General features: G+C 46.6%; 5 protein-coding genes and 1 long non-coding RNA gene across 6 annotated transcripts; 4 read left to right on the top strand and 2 right to left on the bottom strand.

Moving 5' to 3' along the window:
- Positions 1-73: 73 nt before the first annotated feature.
- On the top strand, positions 74-1,744 carry LOC9654713 (26S proteasome non-ATPase regulatory subunit 13 homolog B). The gene is made up of 6 exons (XM_002964503.2): positions 74-280; positions 361-807; positions 900-980; positions 1,051-1,247; positions 1,301-1,400; positions 1,481-1,744. The coding sequence occupies exons 1-6, from the start codon at positions 137-139 to the stop codon at positions 1,664-1,666; spliced, it is 1,155 nt and encodes a 384-aa protein (XP_002964549.1). The 5' UTR covers positions 74-136; the 3' UTR covers positions 1,667-1,744.
- Positions 1,745-1,783: 39 nt separating this feature from the next.
- On the top strand, positions 1,784-3,381 carry LOC9654712 (cystinosin homolog). Its single transcript, XM_002964502.2, has 8 exons — positions 1,784-1,965; positions 2,057-2,189; positions 2,242-2,331; positions 2,387-2,511; positions 2,568-2,610; positions 2,670-2,787; positions 2,841-2,890; positions 2,994-3,381. The coding sequence occupies exons 1-8, from the start codon at positions 1,847-1,849 to the stop codon at positions 3,156-3,158; spliced, it is 843 nt and encodes a 280-aa protein (XP_002964548.1). The 5' UTR covers positions 1,784-1,846; the 3' UTR covers positions 3,159-3,381.
- Positions 3,382-19,592: 16,211 nt separating this feature from the next.
- LOC9653938 (cystinosin homolog) lies at positions 19,593-20,943 on the top strand. The gene is made up of 8 exons (XM_002964501.2): positions 19,593-19,777; positions 19,871-20,003; positions 20,066-20,155; positions 20,203-20,327; positions 20,383-20,425; positions 20,494-20,611; positions 20,665-20,714; positions 20,764-20,943. Exons 1-8 carry the CDS (start codon positions 19,659-19,661, stop codon positions 20,917-20,919), a joined length of 834 nt encoding a protein of 277 aa, XP_002964547.1. The 5' UTR covers positions 19,593-19,658; the 3' UTR covers positions 20,920-20,943.
- LOC112344412 lies at positions 20,029-20,298 on the bottom strand. Its single transcript, XR_002991676.1, has 2 exons — positions 20,187-20,298; positions 20,029-20,134 (listed from the first exon to the last, which is right to left on the bottom strand). It is a non-coding gene; the product is annotated as an uncharacterized LOC112344412 (long non-coding RNA).
- Positions 20,927-25,693, bottom strand: LOC9654711 (sporulation-specific protein 15). The gene is made up of 10 exons (XM_002964108.2): positions 25,288-25,693; positions 24,859-25,235; positions 24,682-24,810; positions 22,883-24,622; positions 22,733-22,822; positions 22,381-22,473; positions 21,690-22,265; positions 21,383-21,625; positions 21,027-21,320; positions 20,927-20,975 (listed from the first exon to the last, which is right to left on the bottom strand). Exons 1-10 carry the CDS (start codon positions 25,592-25,594, stop codon positions 20,943-20,945), a joined length of 3,882 nt encoding a protein of 1,293 aa, XP_002964154.2. The 5' UTR covers positions 25,595-25,693; the 3' UTR covers positions 20,927-20,942.
- Positions 25,694-25,921: 228 nt separating this feature from the next.
- Positions 25,922-27,083, top strand: LOC9654710 (N-alpha-acetyltransferase 50). The gene is made up of 3 exons (XM_002964500.3): positions 25,922-26,099; positions 26,534-26,653; positions 26,708-27,083. The coding sequence occupies exons 1-3, from the start codon at positions 25,922-25,924 to the stop codon at positions 26,908-26,910; spliced, it is 501 nt and encodes a 166-aa protein (XP_002964546.2). The 3' UTR covers positions 26,911-27,083.
- Positions 27,084-27,131: the final 48 nt, after the last annotated feature.

The following is a 27,131-nucleotide window of genomic DNA, read 5'->3' as shown; positions in this document are numbered from 1 at the left end:
TCGAAACCATGCTCTGGAGTTTTAAGCTGCTGGGGATTCGAAACCCCGACGTCTGCCCTAAAATTTTAGTTCTTTCTCTTTCGCGAGGGAGCATTCGTGGCGCTAGGGTTTTTGGCGCTCGTGGCGCTGCGTGGCGATGGCGGCCGTCACGTACCTGGAGCAGCAGAGCCGATTGGAGCCGGATCTTGCCGAGTGGTACAATGATCTGGCGCATCTATACCGGCACAAGCTCTGGCATCAGCTCACGCTCAAGCTCGAGAAATTCTTCCAGCACCTCCGGGTAGGCAATCTCTCGCCCTCTCGCTCCCTCTCCCGAGATTTTGGTGAAAATCTGGTGATATTATGGTGGGTTGCTTGCAGGATGGCAATGACATGATCAATCTCTACCACGAATTCATCACGGACTTCGAGTCCAAGATCAATCACCTCAAGCTCGCTCACTTCGCGGTGATCGTGTCGCAGCACTACGAGGAGAAGGAGGTAGCGATCTCCTACTTGGAGGGCGTGATTGGCAAGCTCCGGGCGACTGGTGACAGGCGTGTGGAGGAGCCCGTGCTGTACGTGAAGATGCAAATAGCCGCATTGAAGCTCCAGAAGGGGGAGCTAAAGGAATGCAAGGTGCTGCTGGATGAGGGCAAGAGCACGCTCGAGAGCATGACCGATGTTGATCCATCGGTGCACGCCAGCGTCCATTGGGTGTCTTCACAGTACCACAAGTCCAAGCAAGAGTTTACTAGCTTCTATCGAAGCGCTCTTCTCTACTTGGCTTACACGTCAGTGGAGAGCCTGTCGGATTCCTTCAAGCTGGTAAGATTCCCTCCACTTTTTCTTTCTGTCTTTTTTTTTTGTTGCTTGATTCTGGGCTAAAGCTCTTTCGCTATGGTTGTGTCTGTATGTAGGACCTGGCTTTCGACTTGTCCTTGGCAGCGCTCCTAGGAGATAACATTTACAACTTTGGAGAACTTCTTGCGCATCCTATAGTAAGCAGCTGGTGTTTCTTTCTCGTCTTTTTTCCTCGTGTACTGAGAGGTTTTTGTTCTTCTATCTCAGGTAAACAGCCTTCAAGGCTCCTCTGTGGAGTGGCTGTACCACATTCTGATGGCGTTCAACACTGGCGATTTGGCAAAGTACCAAGTACTCTGCGAGAGATGGGCAGACGCTCTGTCCGCGCAACCGTCCCTCGTGGAGAACAAGAAGAAGCTGTGGGAGAAGATCAACATACTGTGCCTGATGGAAATCATCTTCAGGTAAGAGCAAAGCTTCTCACAGTAAAAACAACCACATTTTCTTTCTCTCGCAGCCGCCCCTCCGACGAGAGGACCATCCCTCTGGCGCTCATCGCCGAGCGAACGACTCTACCGCTGGAAGAGGTGGAGCATCTCTTGATCAAGAGCCTATCGGTACTGTCTAGCATTAGTTTCTAGCATTAGAATCATGGCCGATGATCGCGGATTCATTCACTCTCTTTTCTCGCTCGCAGGTCCATCTCATCGAAGGCATCATCGATCAGGTGGATGGAACCGTCCGAATCTCGTGGGTCCAACCGAGAGTTCTGGGAATCCCGCAGATTGCAGCGTTGCGTGATCGACTCGACAATTGGTTGCTAAAGGTCCACTCGACGTTGTTAGCGGTGGAGTCTGAAATTCCAGACTTGGTCACAACTTAGCTTGCGCCAAAATCTTCTCTTCTCTTTTTTTGTGTTGTGCCGAGAACAATTCATTTGACAAAAGAGCGTCGTTTCTTATACGAATAAGGTATCCAATCGAACGGCTAGGATTGTTTCTCACGATACACGAAACGTTATATAAGATTCGTTAAGCTGATCATTGGAGGGGGGAGCGGGGGAATGGCGTCTTGGAGCTCCAGCTCTTTGAGCGCAATCTATCAAATTCTTGGATGGTTTGCGTTTGCAGTGTGGTCGATCAGCTTCTACCCGCAAGCGCTGCTCAATTACCGGCGAAAGAGGTACGCATTGATCGCTGCCGGAAGAAAACTATTCCAATTCTCGCTTCATCCCCTTTGCGCTTTTCTCAAGCTAGTTTTTGATTGCTTGCAGCGTCGTGGGATTGAACTTCGATTTCCAGGTGCTCAATTTCACCAAGCATTCCTCGTATCTCATCTACAACGCCGCCGTCTTCTTCAGCCCTGTCGTCCAAAGGCAGTACCACGACAAGTATGGTCGTGACGAGGTGCGTAATTGAGAGATGGACGAAGACCCCTGAATCCTTCTCCACGTTCCAGCTGATTCCAGTTGCTGCAAACGACGTTGCGTTCTCGATCCACGCCGTGCTCCTCGCAGGATTCACAATTGTGCAAATTTTCCTGTACGAGGTAACAAAGCAAGCTGAAGAGAAAGGTGACAAGCTTACTTTGGTGTCCCTTTTAGAGAGGAGGACAAAGGGTGTCCGAGGCTGGAGTTTTGGTGTCCCTGGGAGCTTGGCTAGCCGGATTGACCGGTCTCATCGTCGCATTTCCCAGCGGCCGCTGGCTATGGCTCGTCCAAGTTTTCAAGTAAGATCCAATTCTCTTAATCTGTTGGTTGCTTGAACACTCTTAATCTTGCGCAGCATCATACAAATGGTGATGGCAGTGATCAAGTACATCCCTCAGGTAATAAAGCTGTGATCACATCACCCAAAGTGTCGAGATCGTTTTCATGCGATCAACAGGCTTGGATGAACTTCAGGAGGAAGAGCACCGTTGGCTGGAGCATAGCAACCATTCCCCTCGATTTGTCGGGGGGAATCGCCAACATTCTCCAGATGGCAGTGCAATCCATCGACCAACGTAAGCCTTTCGAGTTGTGTGGCTTTAGAGATCTTGACTCTCCAATCGCACAGGCTCCACCATGAACTTCTCCGGGAACGTTGGCAAACTGGGAATCTCGCTGGTATGTTTCTACGTCACTGCAATTCTAGTCTTCCACGTTCCCTGTATACACGTTTCTAATCTTCCACGTTCATACTCTTCCACGTTCCCTGTATTCTACGTAGGAATGCATCGCTTTCGACATTCTCTTCATCTTTCAGCACTACTTCCTCTACTACAAAGCTGACAAGGTCGATGAGCTTGATGCCGCTTACTACTACGAAGTCCTGGAGAACGATCCAGAGCAGGCCAAGACCGGCCAAGTCAATGATCAGATAAAAAAACCGTGACACAGAACATTTGTATATATATGACCAGTCGGTTTTTACAAAAAGAGGGAGCAACGAAACCACGAGATTGGTGATAGTCGCTCACACATTTCGGTGCTCCTTTGCCACTTCCTCATCTGATAGAGGGTCGTAGCTCTGATCTTCCTGGAGCCGCTTCCGCTGGCTTGCCTTGCTGAAGAAGACGAGACACAGAATTAATCACTAAACTTCTCAGGAACCTGTCTTTCACGGCCAGTGACTGGAAGTGTATGGAGCTCTACACTTTTGATTCCTTCTTTTTCTTTTTCTGTTTCTTTTTGTGCTTTAGTTGTTGCAGTGGTTCATATGGTGGTTGGGATGCCTCAACTACTCTGGTCCCTTTTTAATGACCTTTCACCTGATTTCAGTTTGTACAGATATAATAATAATAATACATGAATCTAGAAAATATTTTTAATTAAGAGTGTGAAAGTTCTCCATCATAATTTTTAGTCTTCTTGATGATAGAGATAGAGCACTTAAAAGAACATCTTTTATTTATCATAGCCTTAGGTATGGTAAGCAGTTTATGATAGCAACTTTTGTCCCAAGAAGAAAAGTATATCTGGGGTGGGTGGCTTGGCAAAATATTATAGTAACCTCCAAAATATATTTTAAAAAAACACATATGTGCTTAAACTATTATATGTGTTACTCACAAAATAATATTTTAAACACAATATTTTTTTATGGATAAGTATGCATTGGTGTTTGTCATGTATGTAAGGCAAAGTCCAAGTGCAATTTTTATGCTATGTAAATCTTAACTTTACATTAGTTTTTTTTTCTACACATTAGTAAGGTTTAGACTAAAGGCTTGTAGACATAATATTTTTCAACAAGCAAGCTGGATTTTTTAGCACATTTTAAATATTGTGGACTAAGCTTGCCATTGTTGTGTGCTTAGGTAATTAACTATTACAATGCCCAAAAATTTAGCATGTGATTAAGAATGTGAAAAATCCATTTAAGAACAGACAGTACAAAACAGTGTTAAAACTATTTCAAGCTATACAATCTAAATGTTATATGCAAAATTCACGAAACTATGGGATTACTTTCAAGGAGTGCTTGAGTTCTTTCTACTAAAGAAGAAAGTAGGGACATGGATAGAGGTTTTGTGAAATTAGTGGCACTGAAGCAAAGCATGACTTTGCATTGTTAGACAGCTCAAAGTAACAAAATCGGTAATGAGGACTTAAAGCTTGCAACAGCATTAGCACTTGGCAATTGGGATGAAGAGTTCATGTAGAGATTTGCTACTATAGACTGAAGAGCAACCAAGTCATTTATAAAGTTGGAAGAATAGTCCCACTTCAATAGGTTTTCAACTTGATGTTGTCAAAAACTCTTATAGCTTGGACAACACTTGTAAATAGATATAGCATTAAAGAGATATTGCTTCTTTGTTTGAAAGCTTTCATAGCATACAAAATCTTAGCCTTCATCCCAATACATCAATGCTTGTAGCCATATAAAGCTTATGAAACAAGCAAAGTATGCAATAGAGACGAAGTATAAGATCTATGTTAGGCATGAGCACTACCATGGAGTGATTAATCTCTTGGAACAATTTAGATGAGGCAATGATGGTGTTAGAATCTATGCCTCTAGAGCCGAGCTGTGTAACTTGGACTACCATTTGAGTGCATATAAAAGGTGGAAAAATGTGAAGGGTTGGAAGATTGTTACAACACTTTGGTGGAGATTGATAAAAGTAATAAAGTTACATATATGTTTATAGCTAATTTATATGGAAATTAATATTTACATGCTTGACCAAGAAAGCACTAATTAGGCACTCCATTATAATGTGTGATGCTATGACAAAACAAAAAACTCCCATTCAATATGGTGCTTTTTATCCTATTGCTCCACATATTATTCATAAATTTCATCTTTATATAACATTGTAAAAGAAAAAGAAGAGTTGTGGAAGATTTTTCTTACATAATATAAATGAGCACTGCATACTTGCTTGTATAAAACTTGCATTACATATTTACCTATGTAAAACCTTCATTAAATTTGTGGTGATGTCATGTTATCTTGGATGATGTGGCATCAATTTTACATAGCAGTCTAAGGTGTTATGCCTATGTATACATGGCATAACCCATGACAAAAATATTATATACATAATCGTGTTTTAATTGTTCATACAGCAATTGAAAAGTGATTGTGTGCATAATAGTTTTCATGCAACTCAAAACAAAGAAATAAATCCACACACGTGTAAATATCTTTCACCATCTAAATAAATTAAGTACAGAGCTTATAGTCGTTTTAAATTTATTTTTCGTTTGAATTGTGGATATATATAGAGCTAAAAATTTCTTCTTACTGAATATGATTTACATCCAAATTAATAATACTAATATCTTGATGGGAAAATTATGGGTAGAGGGCAACTATTGAGGATGTATGGAAAAAGAAAAGAAGAGTTTTGCTAGAGATTTGGTTATACTATAAATCATGGATCACACTTTAACACATTTTTATAATGATAGGATGTTTAATGTCTAGATCTATATTTAATTTTCTCTATTGTAAAACTTTATATAAGCTTAAAAAGTAGGTTCAAAAACAAATTAGATGTGGAGACAAAGTTTGCAATTGTTTTAACCTTGTATTAACTTAGAAGTGGTTGCTACTAAGTTTGGAATTTGTTTTTGAGAAATTGTTGACTAAGTTATATATCAAATGATCAATTGAACAACAAGTTACAATCCCTTACTTTTGATCAAGTTTGAAGTATTATCTGCATGTGGTTAATAGCCATATAATTCTAAGAGCCTTTTCACACCAATATTTACCCTTAAATTCAGTTTTGACTGACACCATAAAAGGATAGTAAAAAATAATTAGATTTTCTTAGTCTTATGTGGTTTTATCCTAATAAGCTTCAATTATATAACGTGTATCTCTGTTGTTGGACTTGCCAGAACATTAACTTTTCCTAAAAAAATTAAATCTAGCCACATAAGAAAGTGTTGGATGGAGACAATTTCCTGGAGACAATTTCCTGGCATGGTGAGAACATGCTCAATTCTAGCTGATGTTATTAGTGGTCTTTGGCCGTTGACTAATGTCTGACTAGTAAAGGAAACTCATCACTTTTTAAAAGTAGACATGCCACTAAATTTATTTTGGAAGGGAATATAGGTATTGAAAAAAAATTGTGATTATAGATGGGACACCTTGATTAGGGTGATTGCCCTTCATATTATTAGACCTGGCTGCTCACTCTAATGGTTCCTGGATTGTTGTACATTGATGTCTCGAAATCTGCCATTATGCATGAGGGATGATTATTGAAACAGGCTGGGAACTTGGAGTCTATTCCTCTTTGAGAGATGATGCGGTCTTGCTGTGGAACGATCCTGGATGAATGTGAACCGAAGTTATGGGATCCCATGTGACAGAAGATGTCGATATCTTCATTTGGAATGATGAATTTTACAAGAGCTTGGAGAACCAGTTCAGAAATTCATCACTTGGATGTAAAGGAAGGCTCTAGACATTGTTCTTCTTATTAAATTGAAATTCAACACAGTCTTACACGCAATATGCTCTTACTTGTGGCTTCTTAGCAAGCAAGACACCCACACTCAACAACATTTTATGACAGAGCTGGTCCAGTATGAGAAATCACTAGTTTGTTGTGAAGGGTAGATTACCAGCATTGCTATGGTGACACAAGGATCAAAGTTGTGCCATTATTTTCTTTAGTGCCTAAGTTCGAAGTAGTTGTCATCTCAAGAGCGTGGTGGTGACAATATTAATGCAAGAAAGGTGAGTGGCATGACTTTAACTTGCGGTGCAGCACTTGTCAACAGGAAGGGACCCGGTTAAACAACAATGAAATGAGGCTAGAGGGCAAGACCTCTAGTAGTCCCCAAAGGGGCAATGCCAGCTGGATGACAATCACAACTCTAATGGAGCCACCAGTATGGCATGGATGACATGTTTAATGGACATCCTGAGTACACTACACACCTTGTGGTTGCTGTAAAGGAGCTCTTTGTGACACTCTAGCCCTTCTCTAGTGATGACATCATCCATTATTTCTTGGCACTAGATCAATTCATATTCAGCATCCAAATGGCAAAGATGTGATGATTTATGATGTCTGGCTAGACATTTCATTTCAATTGGCCAGATGGTAGAACACTAGTTTTTACTATTATTGAGTAGTGGATACTAGTCAACAAAGGTTGGCAGCCTTTTAGATTGGATTGCTGGATCTAAGATAAACCATATATGTACATTCCCCATGTTCTAATGGGACTAATATAAAAAATTGGGCATACTACCCTCTAGACGAGCTACTCTATGATCCTCTAGTGTCTCAATTGGACCTAGTTTTGGAGTAGAAGTGGATGTGGTTGTTTCCTTTGGATCGTGTTGATGTCTATGTCCCCCCTTTGAGTAGAGCGTAGAAGAGAGTCTGGGGGGTGCCATTGCCAATGGATTTTGCTATCTAACATTTTGCCAAGACATGGGAGCCACCGGCTCATCCACTCTTAGAGTCAACTCAATTTTGCCCGCTCTTTTAGGATGATGTAGTGAAGATGCATTATAGCAAGAGTGAGTCTCCACATGATGCCACCATTGCAAATATCCTCACTTGTTGTAGCGCACGTGGTTTTTACCCTTTATCCTATAGTGATTTACCATAGGATAACACCACGAAGCAGAACCTAAACCCTCCATGTGCCACATGATACATACCACATGTTATATACCATGTGTCCAAAGGACAGTGGTGCAGAACTTGAGGTTCAGGGCCTTGGGCCACTGAAAGAAGGAACGGTGCCAAACTCCCAAGCATGGAGCCAAGGAGTGACAGAACTAGACCATAGAGCAACTCCCGAGCATACAGCCTAAGGAGCAAAGGGACAGGAGCCCGGAGCGACTTGGAACAGTCTTGGAGCAACTAGCATCCCATTGTTAGGACCAACACACAAAACGGAGCCAAACAGAGTCTAGCGCTATTTTGGCATATCGGTGGCCTAATGCAAGGACATGAGTACTCCACCAACTAACATGAAATGGAACTTAGGATTAAACTTAAGCTGGATGCAGAATAAGGACAATGTAAGCAACCAAAGGGAATGACTTGAGAGATGATCTGCTGGGGTTTAAATATAAAGGGAAAGGGCCCATGAACAAGAGTGCACCCCCTTTTCCAATTAGTTAAGGGTCTTGGGATATTTGGCGTTAAGTGTTTGTGAGACACAAAATCCCTAGGCCCCAAAGTGGAGCCCGAAAGGGTGCCACGTGGTAGTGGCCGAAGTGAAAGTCAAACGAGTGTAACACGTTTGGACTAAAAGCTCTGACTTGGAAGGTCGAGAGTGGGAGTGGAACTCCCAACAAAGAGCTCAAGGAGCGAGCACGAAGCGAGCAATAAGCAAGGCTCCAAAAAGGGACCCAAAAAGGACCAACACATGACACGTGGAAGTGTCCGAGATGGAGTCTGAGGCGGACCTGAGTTGGAGTCCAATATGGAGTCCGAGATGGAGTCTGAGATGGACCCGAGATGGAGTCCAAGATGGACCCGAGATGGAGTCCGAGATGGAGTCTGAGATGGAGTCCGAGATGGAGTCTGAGATGGAGTCCGAGATGGAGTCTGAGATGGAGTCCGAGATGGAGTCTGAGATGGAGTCCGAGATGGAGTCCGAGATGGATCTGAGATGGACCCAAGATAGAGTCCGAGATGGAGTCCGAGATGGAGTCCGAGATAGACCCGAGATGGACCCGAGATGGAGTCCGAGATGGACCCGAGATGGAGTCCGAGATGGAGTTCGAGATGGACCCGAGATGGAGTCCGAGATGGAGTCCGAGATGGAACCGAGACCGAGACCGAGACCGAGACCAAGTCCGAGTCCGAAACCGGGACCGAGACCAAGTCCGAGTCCGAATACTAATACAGGCAGTTGGGTGAAAGCCCAAAGCGATCGTCCCCCGGGGGGGGGGGGGGGGGGCTGCGGGGGTTCCAAAAGTATAGTAGGGAGAGGGTGGGGGTTAAAGCCCAGTGGAGCTAGTTTGGCCAGGAAAGGCTAGTTTGGGCCAGGAAAGGCTAGTTTGGCCCGGGAAGGCCATACCCAGTGTTGGGTGATGAACTGACCACTAGGAAGTCCAAGACTAGAGTGAATACGGACCGACAAGTGAGGTAGCTTGGTGAAGTGTTCAAGAGCCGGCTCTAGTTCCCCCGGGAGATCGACTGGCCGATGCTCCTAGTCCAAGTGTGGGTGGCACTACCTACTTGGATACCAGGTGTGGCTCAACGGAACCTCGCTCTAAGCCCATGGCTAGAGCACTCAAAGGCGGAAGGCGGGGAGAGTACCCATGAGGCCCGCATAGGGCCACGGTGTTCCGAAATGTTGTCCCAAAGGCCCAGACTGTGGAAAGGAAGAGGAATAGTCCTCCGGTGTAGTGAGCAAGGATACAGTCGAGTGGTGAGGAAGTCCTAGAGGACCGTGGGACTTAGTGGTCGGGCCTGTGGGCCTCGATCCAGTGGCAGTGTTGGCGAACACGGCCATGGGCAGAATAGGACTTGGTGAAGACCGGAAAAGGGGTATTGGGGAAGGCTATTCCCCATGTCTGTGGGCATCTTAAGAATCCTAAGGAGTGGATCTAAAATGAACACTCATGGACGGATGGCTCAGTCCTTGAGAAATGGGACTGTGATGCAGGTGGTGTTAGACCACTGGTGTGACCAAGGTAAAGGGGCATGGCCTTAGCGTAACGGGCTGATATGTCGGTGGTACCTTGGGGTGTTGGTCATGGGATCGGACACGTGGAGCACTTGGATCAAGTGTAAAGGTTGAGTGGCGGGGATGCCATTCTCGGGGCTAGCAAGCCCAAGTCTGAAATAAGACTTATGGAGGTTGTGAGTGAGACTCCTCCAAGTTATTGGAGGTGTGGTTAAGTGACTAAAGTAGAATGGAAAATTTAGTCGCCTACAATTTGGTATCGGAACTGTTCCTTAGTCTGACTTTTATTGGTGCTCAAGTATATCACCATTGATGTTGGCATCGGAAGGTCCTAGGAGTGGGCCTATCCTTGAGGAGTAGCATGTCGAGAGGACATGGCTCTCCACTCAAGTTCATGCGTGAACTTGGGCGATGTGGTGGATAAAAAAGGGGCCAGTAAGGGAACGACTTTGGGATCTTGGGAACAGTATATGGTTTTCCTTAGAGAGTTGAGGATGTGATCCAAATGAGCGTTTGACTCAGTAAATGGCCAATGTAGTTGTGGTAAACAACTATAGTTGGGATCACAGGAAAGATAAAGACTCCAAAGCAATAAAGGAGTCACAAGATTATCCTCATATAGTTGAGGTTAGTGCTCATGAATGTGAGACCAGAAGTAATGACCGTGGGAGTTCAAATACGGAAGAGGACCTCTATGGTGCAGTGCTAACAGATGGTTGGCATGAGAAAGAGCGGTATTGGTCTTGGCAAAAACTTAGACACAAAGAAGAAGTGTCATAAAGGTAGGCTCGTGGAGCCGATGGTGTGGAGACACCAAATGGGCTAAGGGGTAATACCTTGAGGCTATGTTGGTGGGTTCATGAGAACCCCTTGCCAAAGGAATCCCAATGGAAATGGGAATGACATAGCCTAAGCGGCAAAGCATGCAGTTGGAGTGTCGTGACCCAAATAATGATGGAGGTGTGGAAGCACCAGCAATGAGTTGTAGGACTTGATAACTATGAGGCAACTAAGCAAGAGGTGAAAAATAATTGGTTAAACGGGTAGAAAGTAGCTACCCAAGCCTTCTTAATGGCATAGGGAAGTTGGACATACCCTTACGGGGGATAAGTTGCTTATGTTGCGATATAGTAAGTCAATGTCATAAAAGGAAATACTCATTGTCAAGGAAGCCATCATTGGGACACCCGAACACTCTAGAACACCAGGAGGTGGTGTTTGATGTCGCGAGGGTAATAAATAAGGCCCAAGAGACTAAGTCCCTAGCGAATGATGGATAGAAATGGTGCTATCCAAATGTCCAAAGTTAGCGGAGACAGGAGAAGACTGTCTACTCAAATTGGACAGAGCCAAAAATGGAATTTTGGCAAGGCTAGTGATGGGCATGTAAAGGCCTGTAAGCAACAGCGTAATCCCGATGTGTGGGATTATAGGGTGAGCATATCTGGATCGAGGAACCACTCCCTAGGCTATCGGGTAAGTTCATCCCTAAGAATACTTGCTAAGGCATGATAGAAAGTGCAAAGCTATCCTCCTAGTCTGGAGGAGAATGACCGAAGGAAAGGTGTGAAGCCAAAAGCAAGAAGTAAAGGGATAGAACCGAACCATAGGAATCGAAGGGCATAACCAAGGTTGGTTATGCTAGCTGGGAGTGGAGAATCAAGTGGGGGCTCAAGGGTGTTGCCGCTAGCAACCATGATGCCATGGAGAGTCTAAAATATGGAATTGTCCATGTTAGACTATATGGTAATTGGAAAGCTTGCAAAAAAGGAGGCTTTAGCAAGTTAAGGGACAAAGTTCCTTCAAGGTTCCCAAAGATGATTCTAGGTAGCTTGGTGCCTAGAAAGGCCAAGCGTAAATGGTTTAAAGAATGCGCGAAATCAGAATGGCGCAGTAGAAGCGTGGTCTTGAAGCTTGCCATGAGGCAAGGCTATCAAGGTTAGGGAAGTAATTCCTGAGTGTTCAAAGAGAAGGCTTTGAACGAAAGTTGATGATCAAGGGCTTCACGCTTGTGCAGGAACCATGTTACAGTGGTCAGAAGACTTGCCAAAGCGAGATTGGCAAGTCAGGGGAACAAATATCCTAATTGAAGGTGATAACTTCAAAAAGGATGGGCCATGGGGCCAAGCATGGAGGAGTCCATGCATGATCACAGACTTGTCAAGTGAGAGGACTTGGCAGCGTGGAGGAACTAAGTTCCTAAGCTGTGATCTATAGCGCGCTTTGAGTATAAGTTGGTGCACCAGTGTGGGGAGTCACGCCAGGCATCCTGGGTGATGCTGTCCGTAGATGCATATATGGAGGTTGGGTTTGAGTCCCGACCCTCTAGTGCTTGGGTTCGAGTCCCAACTCACTAGGGCGTGGTGATGGTTTAGAATATGAGGACACTCATTTTTCGGTGGTCATGGACTCTCAGTGTGGAGACTGGTTTGGGCACACCGCCAAGCGAGGGATGTCTCGAAGTCGTGATGCACGGTTAAATTGCTTAGTGTGGCTCAGCATATCTAACTTGAACACTTTGGTGCAAGTGGCACCAAGGACGTGGTGAATGAGATGGGGACACCCAGTCTCAGTTGCTATGGACCCTTGGTCGGAAGGGCTGGTTTGGGCGCACCGCCAAGTGTGAGGGATGCCCCCAGGGTCGTAGTTAACAAGTTAAAGGTCTGGAAGACCTAGTACCTATTGGCAAACCTGTTAAGGTGCCGAGGTGAGATCACTAGGTGATCTTGTAACTAATAAAGGACAAGGTCCTTGTTTGGGTTAAGGAATAAGGTCCTTAGTTCAAAGTGTTGATTTGAACTATTAATGATGGTGTGGCTTGGTCAATGTGACCAAGTGGGAAAAACACCTTAGGGAAATGAGCTATGTCATTGCGATGGCATAGTGTGCCCGAGGAAAGTAGTCTCTATAAGAGACCCATGGGAGGGTCATGAAGTTGGGCCGTGGATAGAGCCCACAGCAGAAAATGCTAAAGAAACTTACTAGGGGTGAACACTCTAGTCTTGGCAAAGCAGAGCCTTTGCTATGGAATCAAAAGAATACCTCAAAGAGGGAGGTAGAAATTCAGTATTGCTTGGTGCAATAATCAATGGATAGGAGCAAAAGATGAGTGGCCAAGATAGGGCCATGGAATCCCTTGGAAGGAATCCAAGTGGCAAAGTTAGGTGAGGAACACTAATGTGTTGGACGCTAACAAATTGCGGGAAAGGAAGTGTGTTTCCAAGGATGGATTCTGAATTGCTCTGATTTGGCGAAAGGGGAAGCTCCAAGGTAAGGTAGCCAAATGATAGGGCCATGGACAGCTCTAGCACAAAGTATGATAACTGGAACTTAGTGCCTAAGGTGGCATGAAATAGAAGAGAGGATGATGGTGCCTAAACCCTAAACTGGTAGAGAACTTCCTAGGATGAGGAAGTGGAGTTGCACAATATGTGCAACGCAAGGTGTTGGAGACACCTAGGAAATTGACTTCCAGAAGTCAAAGAGTAAAAGTTCCAAGGTGCAAACATTCAATTGATGGAAATTGAGATTACTCGAGAAGGAGTAGTAGGGATTGACTTAGAGAAGGGTCTCTAAGAGGTTTAGCGAGAACTAAACCAATAAAATGAGAGAACCACTACGTGTGGTCTAATCAGTCTCTAAGTTGGAGAGACTACCCTCCTTAGAGGATAGGCAAAGCATGGTGACCCTTTGGTGTCAAACCATTGACGAATATGGAGAAGGCATGGTGAGCCTTCAATGTCAAACCATTGACTAATATTGGCTAGGTGCCAAGGATGGAGATGGTAACACATGCGGGTGTTACTTTATAAAATGGTTTACCGTTCGATGAGGACATCGAACTTCGTCTATGGGTGGTGGAGTTGTGAAACACAAAATCCCTAGGCCCCAAAGTGGAGCCCGAAAGGGTGCCACGTGGTAGTGGCCGAAGTGAAAGTCAAACGAGTGTAACACGTTTGGACTAAAAGCTCTGACTTGGAAGGTCGAGAGTGGGAGTGGAACTCCCAACAAAGAGCTCAAGGAGCGAGCACGAAGCGAGCAATAAGCAAGGCTCCAAAAAGGGACCCAAAAAGGACCAACACATGACACGTGGAAGTGTCCGAGATGGAGTCTGAGGCGGACCCGAGTTGGAGTCCAATATGGAGTCCGAGATGGAGTCTGAGATGGACCCGAGATGGAGTCCAAGATGGACCCGAGATGGAGTCCGAGATGGAGTCTGAGATGGAGTCCGAGATGGAGTCTGAGATGGAGTCCGAGATGGAGTCCGAGATGGATCTGAGATGGAGTCCGAGATGGACCCGAGATGGAGTCCGAGATGGAGTCTGAGATGGACCCGAGATGGAGTCCGAGATGGAGTCCGAGGTGGAACCGAGACCGAGACCGAGACTGAGACCGAGACTGAGGCCAAGACCGAGACCGAGACTGAGTCCGAGTCCGAAATCGGGACCGAGACCGAGACTGAGTCCGAGTCCGAAATCGGGACCGAGACCGAGTCCGAGTTCGAGCCCGAGTCCGAGTCCGAATACTAATACAGGCAGTTGGGTGAAAGCCCAAAGCGATCGTCCCCCGGGGGGGGGCTGCGGGGGGTTCCAAAAGTATAGTAGGGAGAGGGTGGGGGTTGGAGCCCAGTGGAGCCAATTTGGCCAGGAAAGGCCAGTTTGGGCCAGGAAAGGCTAGTTTGGCTCGGGAAGGCCATACCCAGTGTTGGGTGATGAACTGACCACTGGGAAGTCCAAGACTAGAGTGAATACGGACCGACAAGCGGGGTAGCTTGGTGAAGTGTTCAAGAGCCGGCTCTAGTTCCCCCGGGAGATCGACTGGCCGATGCTCCTAGTCCAAGTGTGGGTGACACTACCTACTTGGATACCAGGTGTGGCTCAACGGAACCTCGCTCTAAGCCCATGGCTAGAGCACCCAAAGGCGGAAAGCGGGGAGAGTACCCATGAGGCCCGCGTAGGGCCATGGTGTTCCGAAATGTTGTCCCAAAGGCCTAGATTGTGGAAAGGAAGAGGAGTAGTCCTCCGGTGTAGTGACCAAGGATATAGTCGAGTGGTGAGGAAGTCCCAGAGGACTGTGGGACTTAGTGGTCAGGCCTGTGGGCCTCGATCCAATGGCAGTGTTGGTGAACACGGCTATGGGCAGAACGGGACTTGGTGAAGACCGGAAAAGGGGTATTGGGGAAGGCTATTCCCCATGTCTATGAGCATCTTAAGGATGCTAAGGAGTGGATCTGGAATGAACATTCATGGACGGATGGCTCAGTCCTTGAGAAATGGGACTGTGATGTAGGTGGTGTTAGACCGCTGGTGTGACCAAGGTAAAGGGGCATGGCCTTAGCGTAACGGGCTGATATGTCAGTGGTACTTTGGGGTGTCGGTCATGGGATCAGACACGTGGAGCACTTGGATCAAGTGCAAAGGTTGAGTGGTGGGGATGCCATTCTCGGGGCTAGCAAGCCCAAGTCTGAAATAGGACTTATGGAGGTTGTGAGTGAGACTCCTCCAAGTGATTGGAGGTGTGGTTAAGTGACTAAAGTAGAATGGAAAATTTAGTCGCCTACAGTGTCCTTGGGTTTGAATATTACTGACTTACCGGGAAGTTCAAATTCAGGAGCTTACAGACAAACACGCAAGTGGGAGCTAGACTATGCCTTAGGTTGGTCGGCCATGTCTAACCTACCCACTATCCCTACTATACATTTGGAACTGCCATTACCCCCCCCTCGCTTTTGAGGAACACACGCTTTGGGCTTTCACCCCAAGCCTCTCTTAGTATCAGGAGTTAGTTTCTAAGACAAGCTCGAAACTTACTAAATATGGAATAGCACTAGATTGTGAATTTGGACATGGGACGAACACTATTGTGTTCAAGACAATCTCTACATTCCATAGATATACCCAATGAGCAAATCTAGACACTTTCTATAAATAGCATTTGGGACCGAAATAAGACTAACACAAAGGGCATGATAGCGAGGGTGTTTAGCAGACACAGTAAGCTATCATCCAACGATATTGAGGGACTAATCTCAATACGCGAGGGTTCTTGTTAAGCCAGTGCAAAACAAAGCAAAAGAGAACTAAGAGCCAGGCCAAGTATGCTAAGCTAGAAATATATAGGAGTTCCTACCTTATGTCCATTTGGCTAAGTACAGATGCTAAACCTTGTTTACTAACACTTGAACAAGAGGGGTTGATAAAGGGAACTAGCAATACCGACTTTTTGCCATCGTGGCAGTAAGAAAAGAGTGTCCGTAAGGACTAGCCGACAAGTAACTTTCAATACCTAAAGTCATATTTGCGACAATTGTCTATCGAAGTGATAATGGTTCTGTGCCTCCCTCCCAAAGTGCTTGCACCCTTGTGGCTCTCCAAATAAACTAACACTTGTGGCCCATTGCCTCCCATACGGATATACCAACTTCAACCCCTATCATGTCCCACCAAACTTGCATGCTCCATCCATGTCGACCTCAATGTTGAATATGTCTCCACACTGAACTAGTGGCCGGACCTCAAGCTCCTTCAAACCAATGGAGAACGTCCCCACTCCGAGTTTGAAACTCTAGAACATCTCCTAATTCTTGTGACACTTTGAGAATTTGACGTTATACCTCTCTTGCCATATTGTAGTCCCACAAAATGTGTTGTATCATCTCTAGTTTGCCACACTCCTTGTATCATTAGCATGCTTCCTCCTGGAATTGTTGGCCCATTGGCAACCCATTGTTTGCTACCAACCAAGAGGTGGCCTTGACTTTCTGTTGTACGAGTAGTTTCCAAAAAGCAGGTGTATTGCCCACCACTTAATTTGCCTTAACTCCTTGCTCGATCCACCTCCTCCAAAGATTGGGGATCTCCCCACGAGCTTCCTCCCTACTTGTCAAGAGGCCATCTTGCACTTCCTTGACTTCAAATGAGAAGAAACTCCTCATGCCACATTTCCATACTACAATATCCAAATTCAAATCCTCAATGAACTGCTGTCACTACCAACTAAGGGTGTCATCCCCCTCGACTATGGCCTTTGACTGAACCACTACCAATTGCTTTGGGGCCTATTGTACTACTAAAATCCTACCCTTTATCATCCATCACCATTAACATGGCCTATTTGTCCCCGTCTGGCAACAGCATATTGCCTCTCACAACACAAAAGGGATGACCTACATTCTGTTCAGAAGATACTACAAACCATACCTCCACATCTCCATTGTCTTATGCTAGTGTAAGTGCTGTGAATGCCCATATCCAGGCTCCTAATCTAACTCACTCCCCGTCCAGTTCAGCATTGCATTGCAATGCTACAAAATCTCCAAGTTTGAGGCCTTAGCTGGGCCAAAACTGCCCCCTCTTTGCTTCACTCACTGTGCTAATGATGCAAAAAAGGTCTAGATGAACTTTCCTCGACTACTCTAGATTGAAGACTTATATGCACTTTATTGTCTTCCTCACATCCTTGTCTAACATTCCCATCAATTGCTTGAGAGTCCTTTAGTAGCTCTCAGCTAACTAGAAACTCACACCACAGCCTGAGAATCCTTTGGACCAATATGCCTCTTTTGACTACTTGCTTTGGCCCTTTAGCAAATAACCAATGTGGATCTTCTGCCCACTATCTCACAATGTTATGCCTAGGTTGGATTGCAAGCAAACTCTGCTTGAACATAAGTCTCCACGGTTGGTTACCTGGTTGGAGGCCCAGTAAGAGAATCTTGTATTGTAATGCCTTTGCCATGTCACTCGGGTTGATAATTCCAAGTCCTCCTAACACTCTTGGGCGTGCTATGGACTGCCACACAACCTTTGCCATGATTCGCCCTGTGGCACACCCTGCAACACATATTTATGTACCATTGTGCATACCTTTTTAAGAGTGTGTTCAAGAACTGGCCAGATCAAGAGGTGGTACCAAATATTGGGCAAGATGACACTCCTGGCCACAGCCACTCTCGTTGGCAAACCAAGTATCTTAGAAGCCCATTTCTGTATTGATGTTTGTATCTTCCGGAGCAGGGTGTCATCCTGAAGTGTTGTGCTGAATCTTGTTCCAACCTGAATCCCTAAGTATCTGGTGTCTTCCTTTGGTTTAAGCCACTAGAAGCCAATATCTTGACCCCAAGATTTTATGCCTGGATCGCTGGAGCTAAGACACCAAGGGGGAGCAATAGATATTTGGCTTGACACAAGATTAATCACCTTTTATTCAGATGGCTTAAATGATGTTTGTAGATTGTTTCATGTCAAAAGAAAAGGTTTTTATTGATGATGGGGTGGCGAATACACTTCTAGAGCTTTTGCAGTGTTATGTGAGAAAGTAGGAATCCAGAGATAAGTCACAGTCCCATATACTCCTTGGATGAACGGGGTGGTTGAAGGCTTCAACTGCTATGACAGCTATGACTCATCTCTCCTACCAAGCTTTTGGGATTGTACTGTGGTTACAGAAGTGTATGTCCTAAATAAGATGTTAACCATAGTACTTGAACAGGCATGGGGAAATAACTTCGTAGATTTGGCTGTTGCTCATATCCCAGACGAGAGGCATAAATTGGATGTGAAGTCCAGTGTCTTCATCAGCTATGATGACATTTATAAAACTTATCAATTGCTGGACTTGGATTGCTGGATTGAGCTGGTTAGCATACATGTGGTGTTTCATGAGAATCACATGTACTCTCAACTTCACGACAAAGCTGTGTTACCTCCAGCTAGAGAACCTCCAGGCATTCCAGCATCTATGCCTCTGACTCCTTGGAAGGATGAAGACAAAGAGTTTCTAGTTTTGGCAGGTGTCTCTTCAGCAGAATTCTCGTGGTGCTTCAACTTCAGGGTAGAGTATTCAGCTACTGACTCTTCAGGGGAGAGCATACAATCAACAACTTCTTCACTCAGAGTGCCCCTAAACCCTTCTCCCAACTAAAGTGGATGGTGATTTACAACGAGCTAGCTGTGGTGCACCAGTGATACTAGATCCTCCTGCTCCTGAGCGTGTTAGGTGTTCCTGGTTTTATATATATCTAGGGGAACAGAGTATTATCAAGAGCTTGTTGAGAAGACACAGATACGAGTTTTAATCCTCGTCAAGCCATGTTTACTGCTGCTAAGAAACAGCTTCCTTCCACAATCCTTGAAGCTAAGACGTCTCCTCAAGCAGCATAATAGCTGGCAGTAGCCTGGCAGCTGTTAATCAAGCTCATCACAATCACCACAATCAGACATGGTTTCGTCCACATCATGTGGTATCCTTGAAGCTGATCTTGTGCATGAAGCTGGGTCCAGGTGGTGAGGTCGTGCGTTTCAAAGCGAGACTGGTCACTAGAGGCTTCACACAAATTGAGGGTATGGAGTTTACTCACTCTAGTAGTTACAGTGGCATCAAACAGGCTTTGGCTAGGTTCTAAGCATATGGACGTGAAGACACGAACTTCAAGAGGATCCAAGGTACATACAACAAACTTGCAAATTTGTTTGCATAGTCTCATGCTTTGTTGTTGGGCACCACAAGACTACCAAAACAAAATATAGATAGATAGATATAAGCTGAGAAAAGTTTTAAAACAAAGTCCCAAAGTAGCTAGATCTCTTGGTACGAGCAGCCATCATTCAAATGTGTCGTGAAATTTTCAAACAAATTAATGCCAATTCATTTCAGATTATCGAACGGCTAGGATTGTCCCCCTGGGTTTTGGGCCAGGTACAAGGAACCTCGGGGGTGTACATAAGATTCGTGAAGTTGATTAGGGGTTGTCGAGGGAGAAAGAATGGCGTCTTGGCATTCCAGCGCCTTGGCCGTGATCTATCAAATTCTCGGATGGTTTGCATTCACGGTGTGGTCGATCAGCTTCTATCCGCAAGTGCTGCTCAATTTCCGGCGAAAGAGGTACGCATTCGATCGCGGGAAGAATACTTCCTCGCTCCCTCCCCTTTGCGTTTTTTGCTTCCTTTTCTCGAGCTAGTTTTCGATTGCTTGCAGCGTCGTGGGGCTCAACTTCGATTTCCTGTTGCTCAACTTCACCAAGCATTCCTCGTATCTCATCTACAACGCCGCCGTCTTCTTCAGCCCTGTCGTCCAAAGGCAGTACCACGACAAGTATGGCGCTGATGAGGTGCGTAATTGAGCAACAGACGAAGAACACTGAATCGTTTTTTCCGTTTTTTCACCTTCCAGATGATTCCAGTTGCTCCAAACGACGTTGCTTTCTCGATCCATGCCGTGCTCCTCACAGGATTCACTATCCTGCAAGTTTTCCTGTATGAGGTAAGAAAGAAGAAGAAGGTGACAAGCTTACGTTTGTGTCGCTTTAGAGAGGAGGACAAAGGGTGTCCAAGGCCGGAGCTTTGGTGTCCCTGGGAGCTTGGCTAGCCGGATTGATCTGTCTCATCGTAGCATTTCCCAGCGGCCGCTGGCTGTGGCTCGTCCAAGTTTTCAAGTAAGATCCAATTCTCTTTCTGTGAACATTCTTGGCATGAAAAATCCTTGCGCAGCATCATACAACTGGTGATGACAGCGATCAAGTACATCCCTCAGGTAAACTTCCCTGCAAATCACATCACACAGAGTGTTAACAACACCGTTTTCATGCGATTAAAACTCAGGCCTGGATGAACTTCAGGAGGAAGAGCACCGTTGGCTGGAGCATAGGAAACATTCTCCTGGACTTGTCGGGTGGAATCGCCAACATTCTCCAGATGGCCGTGCAATCCATCGACCAACGTAAGCCTTTCCAGTTTTCGTTCTCGTTTAAAGATCTGGCTCTCCAATCGCAGACTCCACCGAGAACTTCTCCGGGAACGTTGGCAAACTGGGACTCTCGCTGGTATGTTTGCTCTCGGTACTGTGATTCTAATCTTTCGCGTTCTCTGTAGGAAAGTATCGCCTTCGACATTCTCTTCGTCTTCCAGCACTACTTCCTCTACTACGAAGCTGACAAGGTCGAGGAGAATCCCGCTAACACCTACGAAGCCCTGGAGAACGATCCAGAGCAGGCCAAGACCAGCGAAGAGCATCCCAAAAATCCGTGAGAAAGAATGGCTGCGAAGTCTCTTTAGCGGCGATTGTATATATGATCGTTCGGTTCCTACAAAAAGAGGGAGCAATATGAAACCACGATGATAATCTTTCATCACACCTTTCGGTGCGCCTTTGCCACTTCCTCTTCTTCGTCGAGATCTGATAGCGGGTCATAGCTCTGATCTTCCTGGACGAAGGCTGTCACGAGAGCCGGTTCCGCTGGCTTGCTTTGCTGCGACGAAGAGGACGAGACACAGAACTCGCTAAACTTCTCAAGAACCTGGTCTAGCTCGTCGTTCACGGCCAGTGCCTGGAAGAGTATGGGGTCGCCCTCGCCAGCTCTTTGAGCTACTTGCTGCACTCTACGCTGCGCTTGCTTGCATTGCTCGACCAAAGACATGGTAAGCTCGTCCTGGAACATCCAGGAGAAGGCATAATATAAAAACCAAACGAAAAGGCTTTGGAAACACTCACTTTGGAAACATCCTGGTGCTGATTGGAGGATGTTAGTACGTTTGAGAGAACTTCGACGCTGTTCTTGGCAACGTCCAAAGTGGCACTGTCCGAAAGACGTCCCATGTTGATCACGCTAGCCCCGGAGAAACCACTCGCGCTATCCGGCAGAGAAGGAGCCGAAGGTGACGATTTGGGCGTAAAGATGGGAGACAAGCTCGAAGGGTCGCGGCCAGGAAATCTCACTCCCCGTGCTCTCATGCTCTGGAAAAGAAGTTAAAACTAAGCAACCGAGCTCTAGAAAATAAAAGCTCTTTCCTTCTCTTACCTTGTAAGTCTCCTCGTAGACGGGCAAGTAGCCAAGCTCCTCGGTAGCCTCACCCCAGGCCTCGATCATCGCCAGCGCCTTGTCCCGGCAGCGCGGCCACGCCTGTGGATCCTCGGCCATCCTCACCATGTCGTCCAGAATCCTCTCCGACGCAATCTCTGAGAACATCTTCTCGTGGTTCTTGACGCACGCCTCCAGCAGCGCCAGCGCCAGCAGCTGAACGCCCGCATTCTTGTTCGCGATCCTCTTCTTGATCCCGCGCGCCACGTCCTGCCCGGAGACCCGGCCATCGCCAAGCATGTCGCAGATTTCCATGAACCTCCCCCAGTCCGGCGATCGCAGGTTCGCGGCCGTCGCCTCCTCGATCATCCGCTCGCTCGGCGATGGCGGCTGGAACAGCTCCTTGACCCTACCTCCCACCACGGTCATCTGCGCCGAGACCTTGCGGCCGACCTCGGCGCCGCCGATCTTGAGCTTGCTCCCCATCGCAGTGAATCGCTCCTTGAGATTCTCGGGGATTTCCATAGCTCTCGCCCGCCAAGCGCACAAGAAGAAAAAACAATATGACTCACTGGTCTTTGCCCTCATTCAAACAACGGTATATTCCTGCACTGACGGCAGATTCTTGTAACAGAATATTCTATAAAGTAAGCAAGTTTTACTATACACGTTGGAAGATCTTCCTGTTTTAAGCTTCTTCCGACACTGTCACCATGTTTCTCTGCACGGCCGCTTGCAACGCAGCCTCAGCTTCTACTCGATCGAGCTCCGCTTCATTTAGATTCTGCGAAAGAACAAATCGAAACAAAGGTTGTTAGTGAAACTCTCGAGAATTAAAAACAACGCTAAGGGCTCAAGAAGAAACTTGGAAGAGTAACTTAGACCACTTAGCTCAAGTATGAAAAACCAAAAAAAAAAAAAACTCTAAGAAGCTAACTTAGAACCAATTAGCTCAAAAATGAAAAACTCAAAGAAAAGCATTAAGAAACTTAGAACCACTTACCTCAAGAACAAACTTGGAAGAGTAACTTAGAACCACTTACCTGTTGGAAGTGATTGAGCAGCCTCTTCATGTTCTTGAGCTCTCTGGTGATATCAGACGCTGCCTTGGACTGCTCCTTCAATTTATCCATCTGGTTCTCGAGAAGGAGAGAAGAAAACTTATGTTAGCGACGGACGAGCGGCTTGAGTACCTGACGCTTGAGTGTTTGTTTTTGTTCCACATTAGATGAGACGACGCCCTCAAACTTTCTAGCCAGAGAGGCTACCTCGGCATTTACCTGGTGGATGCTTCCCATCCTCGTCTCGGCCGAGTCGATGACGGTCCCCATCACGACCATCTGCTGCTTGAGCTTCCCCATCTCGCTCTCCGCCGCCGAGAGCTCGTCCTCGAGCTTCCGAGCCTTGGAGACCGAGCCTTCTCGCTCTCGCACCACCTTTGTAAGCTCCCCCTCCGCGAAGCTCGCCTTGTCCTTGAACTTCCTGGCCACCTTCGTCTCCTTGGCGAGTGCGTCCTGGAGGATGGCCTTCTCCGTCTCCAGCGACGCCACCTTGACGTTTGCGTCTTGCAAGTCCTTGGACAGAGCGTTGAGGTGCTTGCGGAGGTCGTTCATGGCGTCCATGGCCTTGGAGAACTCGGACCTCAAGCTCTGGACGAGTAGCTCCTCCCTGGCCAGAGCCTTTTGCGTCTCCATGTACTGCTGCTCCGCCAGTGCCACCTTCTTCTTCTCGTCGTTTAGAAGAGCCAGGGTGCCGTCGGCCGTCTGGCGGACGTCTTCCAGCTCCTCTTGCACCTTCTTGTTCACCAGGAACGTTTCTTTCAGCTTCTCGCTCAGGGACTTCACCTCCATCGACGACGCCTGGAAGCTCGTCCGCGTGTTGTCCAGCTCCTGCTTCATCTGGCTCGTCACCAGTTGCTCTGCTTGCAGTGACTCTCGCAGCGATTTCAGCTTTGTCTCCGTCATCGCCTTGCTCTCCTCCTTTTGCTTCCTCAGGGACTCTATTTCCTTCTGGTAGGACGTCAGCTCGGCGCCCAGTGCCGACGCCTCGTTCGTCTTCGCTCGAAGGCTATTGACTGCGGAGTTCAGATCTTCTGTCAACTTTTGCACTGACTCGTGCTCCCGTGCCACAATTCGCTCCAGTTCTTCCACTTGCTGCTGGAAGTTCTCTATGACGAGGCCGGATTGTTTAGCCTCGGCACGAGCGGCATCCAGCTCCAAGTTTGCTGCCTGTACTTCGCCTTCCTTGGAAGCTAGTGCCGCATTTACAACTTGAAGCTGCTCCTTGCTCACAGCTTGGAGCTCAGTCAGTTCCTCCTGTGCTTTGGCCAAGCTTTGCTGCGCTTGCTCTGCTCTCGCTGTTGCCTGCGCGAGACGTTCCTCCAAATCATGCACAGTGTCCCCTCTCTCCTCCAGACATGACTGCGATACGATCAACTCTTTCACGAGGTTTTGTATCCTGTCCTCGGCGTCGACCAACGCAGTTCTCGTAGTGAAAATGTCTGACCGTAGCTCTTGCTCGGTGTTTTCCTGTTCCTTAATGGTTGCCTCTAGACCAACGAGCTTTTCTTCTCTCTCTCGTATTTGAACTCCTCCATTCCGGACTTCGGTCTCTAGACCTTGCCTTCGCTGCTCTTCCTGCACAAGCTTGTCTTCGACGGCTTGCACACTGCTCTCCAGGGCCTGGATTGTTTCTCTGTAGGCCTTCACCTTCTTGTCAAGGTTCTGATTGACGTTTTTCTGGCTGTCCAGCTTTAGCTGCATCTCCTTTGCATTCGACTTGAGGATGGTAATTTCGTTGCAAAGTTCTACACGTTCTTCTTCTGATCCGGTCAGCTTATTCATAAGATCCGACTTTTGATCAGCCAACTCCGTATGATGTTTTCTCTTTATGTCGATTATAGCAGCTTGTGATTCTTCCAATTTCGAGTTGGCCTGGTCGCAACGGCAGATGAGTGTCCATGTCTAGTGACACAAATAGAAATAGCATGTACCTCTGCTAACGCCATCTTCGTAGCTTTTTTAGCTTGACCTTCCAACCAATATAGCGCACCAAGAACTCCCGATCCGACAACACCGAATAGATTTAAAAATCCTAGCGGTCCACTCTCCGGAGAGCTTTTCTGGAATTTAAACACAGTGAGTCAAGCATCGGCAAGTTCTTCGATTACCTCTTCGAGAGCTGTGACTGCCTCTACGACTTTCTCATCCGAGGAAGATAAAACCGGAGGAGTGGCCGCAACTTGCAACTCCGGAAGTGCTGCAATATCGGATGAGACGCGCTCCACTTCCTTGCCGACTGATAAATCTTCAGGGGCAGAGCTCGAAACGCTAGCTATAGCTTCCTCGTTGACAGATGGAGCAGGGGTAACGGTCTCCACTTCCTTGCCGACTGATAAATCTTCACTTGAAACGCTAGCTATAGCTTCCTCCTTGAGAGATGGTGCAGTGGTACTGGCAGGAGTTTCAATGCTTGCCAATATCTCCGCCCTGCTGGCAATTCTCCTCTCGATGGATTGGAGCATGTCGAGCCTCAGTTTCTCGGATTCTGGAACCCAAAGCAAACAAAGTCAAGGAAAATCGAAAAAAGAAGCACTGACCCTCTATGTGTGGAACGTCGGATTTTGCTCCTCCCGAGATAAGCAGCACTGGCGACACCAACGCGACGAGCCCCATGACAGACCGCCTGGAGAAGCTCCTGTTGCCCTCCGATTTCGCTGTGGAAGCAGCTCCTCTTCTCTCGCTCTTGGCCGAGACGCTGAAGGATTTCCTGGATCTGGCGCTCCCCGGCGGCATCGCGAAGCTCTGCGCATCGTAATCCTTGCGAAACTCCGACATCCGGAGCCTGTGAACTGTGGAGCACGGGCACGATGCCGCAAATGCGTTGCCAGCCATGGCCGCGATCATCTCGTCGTCCGCAATCACTTCTCAGCAGCCGCTCATACCTCGATCGATCGATCCATCCGCACGAGAAAATTGGAGCGAGACTTATTCCCGATCGCCCGGAATGGGTCAGCCCTAATAAAATTTCTACCCCTGCAGTTATACAACGGTAAAAGACCGAATCACGGCCGTCCAAAGTACCATCGTACGGCTCCAGTTTTCCACACGTTGGCATTTGTTTCTCATGGTCCAGGTTTTTCGTAAGCAAGGTGCCACGTGTCAGCGAAATGTCCAGCCACGTGGAGATTTCTATCTGGATGAAGCGATGACGATAAAGGTTATTCAAACACGATGGAGCCAGCCCTAAACATTTTGGTTTTAATGGAGGAGACTATACGCATTTGCGATGGCGAGAGCGCCAGTGATCTCCGCCAGAGCCTCCAGCGGCTCAATGCGTGCCTCTTTCCGGTCAAGTACAAGGACACTTACTACCGGGATGCCGTGCTCGCGGGGAGCTACACAAAGCTAGGTCAGTCGATCTCGGTCGATCGATCAGTCTATGGATCGCATTTGCGTGTTCTATCACTGCTTGCATAGATATATCGTCGGATCGTGTATCTTTCCAGCGAATTCTATTTTCCAGTCTCTAGTTTTTCTAGTGTTTTCTTCTTCCTGGGTTCGTGCATTCTTGCAAGACTTTTTCTTCCTTTGCTAGACGTGTTCTTTTGACACGGTTCTTTTCGTTGAGATCCAAGCTCCTTTCTTCGTTTTCTTCGTGCCTTCCAGCTTTTTACAATGACACTTGATATATTGTGGGATCGTGTATCTTTCCAGCGAAATCACTCTTCCAGTCTCTAGTTTTTCTAGTTTTTCTTATCTTCTTCATGATTTTTCTTCCTTTGCGACACAGTTCTTTTCTTTCAGATTCAAGCTCCTTTCTTACGTTTTCTTCGTGCCTTCCAGCTTTTTACAAGGACGCTTGCGTTGGCAACATTGCCTGTAGGCTTGAAGAAACAGGCCCTTATATCAGGGTCTACATTATGACGCTGGGAGTTCTTCCATCTTATCGAAGAATGGGAATAGGTGATTCAAGTTTATTTCGTTGGTTTATTTTTTGATTTGCGAGTTTCTATCTAGGCTCAAAGCTCCTCCAAAGTGTGCTGGGCTTGTGCCAACAAGACCCGCGCGTTGTCGATGTTTACTTGCACGTACAAACGAACAACGACGAAGCCATGGAGTTTTACAAAAACTTCGACTTCCAGATTGTGGACACTATCTTCAACTATTATATCCGACTTGATCCACCTGATTGCTACGTTCTCTCGCGACGCTTGAGATGACTCCATTTACTATTCTTTCTTCCTTTGAAAGTAAATCAACACCGATACTGTAGGTGGCCGTCACTGGCAACTTTTGTTCTAACAGTGCTCGCATTTTTTTCAGACAATGAAATGTAACTCTACGCCACTACGTGGACTTTTTCACTTGAATACAAAAGCTATTTCCTTGCGAATTCCGTCGGGAGCGCAAATTAAATGTAAGAGACTCAAGAAATGAGTTT

The sequence above is a fragment of the Selaginella moellendorffii genome, unplaced genomic scaffold, assembly GCF_000143415.4.
Source record: "Selaginella moellendorffii unplaced genomic scaffold, v1.0 SELMOscaffold_4, whole genome shotgun sequence".
Lineage (NCBI taxonomy): Eukaryota > Viridiplantae > Streptophyta > Lycopodiopsida > Selaginellales > Selaginellaceae > Selaginella > Selaginella moellendorffii.
This window is presented reverse-complemented; position numbering and strand designations above follow the sequence as displayed.

Excerpts from the sequence above, each read along its gene's own strand:
- LOC9654711 (XM_002964108.2), bottom strand. The coding sequence starts at position 25,594 with ATGATCGCGGCCATGGCTGGCAACGCATTTGCGGCATCGTGCCCGTGC. Across the intron at positions 25,236-25,287 it reads CGACGTTCCACACATAGAGG|AATCCGAGAAACTGAGGCTC; the intron begins GTCAGTGCTTCT and ends TTTGGGTTCCAG. Across the intron at positions 24,811-24,858 it reads CAGTCACAGCTCTCGAAGAG|AAAAGCTCTCCGGAGAGTGG; the intron begins GTAATCGAAGAA and ends TTTAAATTCCAG.
- LOC9654713 (XM_002964503.2), top strand. The coding sequence starts at position 137 with ATGGCGGCCGTCACGTACCTGGAGCAGCAGAGCCGATTGGAGCCGGAT. Across the intron at positions 808-899 it reads TGTCGGATTCCTTCAAGCTG|GACCTGGCTTTCGACTTGTC; the intron begins GTAAGATTCCCT and ends GTCTGTATGTAG. Across the intron at positions 1,248-1,300 it reads CTGATGGAAATCATCTTCAG|CCGCCCCTCCGACGAGAGGA; the intron begins GTAAGAGCAAAG and ends TTTCTCTCGCAG.
- LOC9654710 (XM_002964500.3), top strand. The coding sequence starts at position 25,922 with ATGGAGCCAGCCCTAAACATTTTGGTTTTAATGGAGGAGACTATACGC. Across the intron at positions 26,100-26,533 it reads GGGGAGCTACACAAAGCTAG|CTTTTTACAAGGACGCTTGC; the intron begins GTCAGTCGATCT and ends CGTGCCTTCCAG. Across the intron at positions 26,654-26,707 it reads TTATCGAAGAATGGGAATAG|GCTCAAAGCTCCTCCAAAGT; the intron begins GTGATTCAAGTT and ends GTTTCTATCTAG.
- LOC9654712 (XM_002964502.2), top strand. The coding sequence starts at position 1,847 with ATGGCGTCTTGGAGCTCCAGCTCTTTGAGCGCAATCTATCAAATTCTT. Across the intron at positions 2,611-2,669 it reads TGATCAAGTACATCCCTCAG|GCTTGGATGAACTTCAGGAG; the intron begins GTAATAAAGCTG and ends TGCGATCAACAG. Across the intron at positions 2,788-2,840 it reads AGTGCAATCCATCGACCAAC|GCTCCACCATGAACTTCTCC; the intron begins GTAAGCCTTTCG and ends CCAATCGCACAG.
- LOC9653938 (XM_002964501.2), top strand. The coding sequence starts at position 19,659 with ATGGCGTCTTGGCATTCCAGCGCCTTGGCCGTGATCTATCAAATTCTC. Across the intron at positions 20,612-20,664 it reads CGTGCAATCCATCGACCAAC|ACTCCACCGAGAACTTCTCC; the intron begins GTAAGCCTTTCC and ends CTCCAATCGCAG. Across the intron at positions 20,715-20,763 it reads GCAAACTGGGACTCTCGCTG|GAAAGTATCGCCTTCGACAT; the intron begins GTATGTTTGCTC and ends CGTTCTCTGTAG.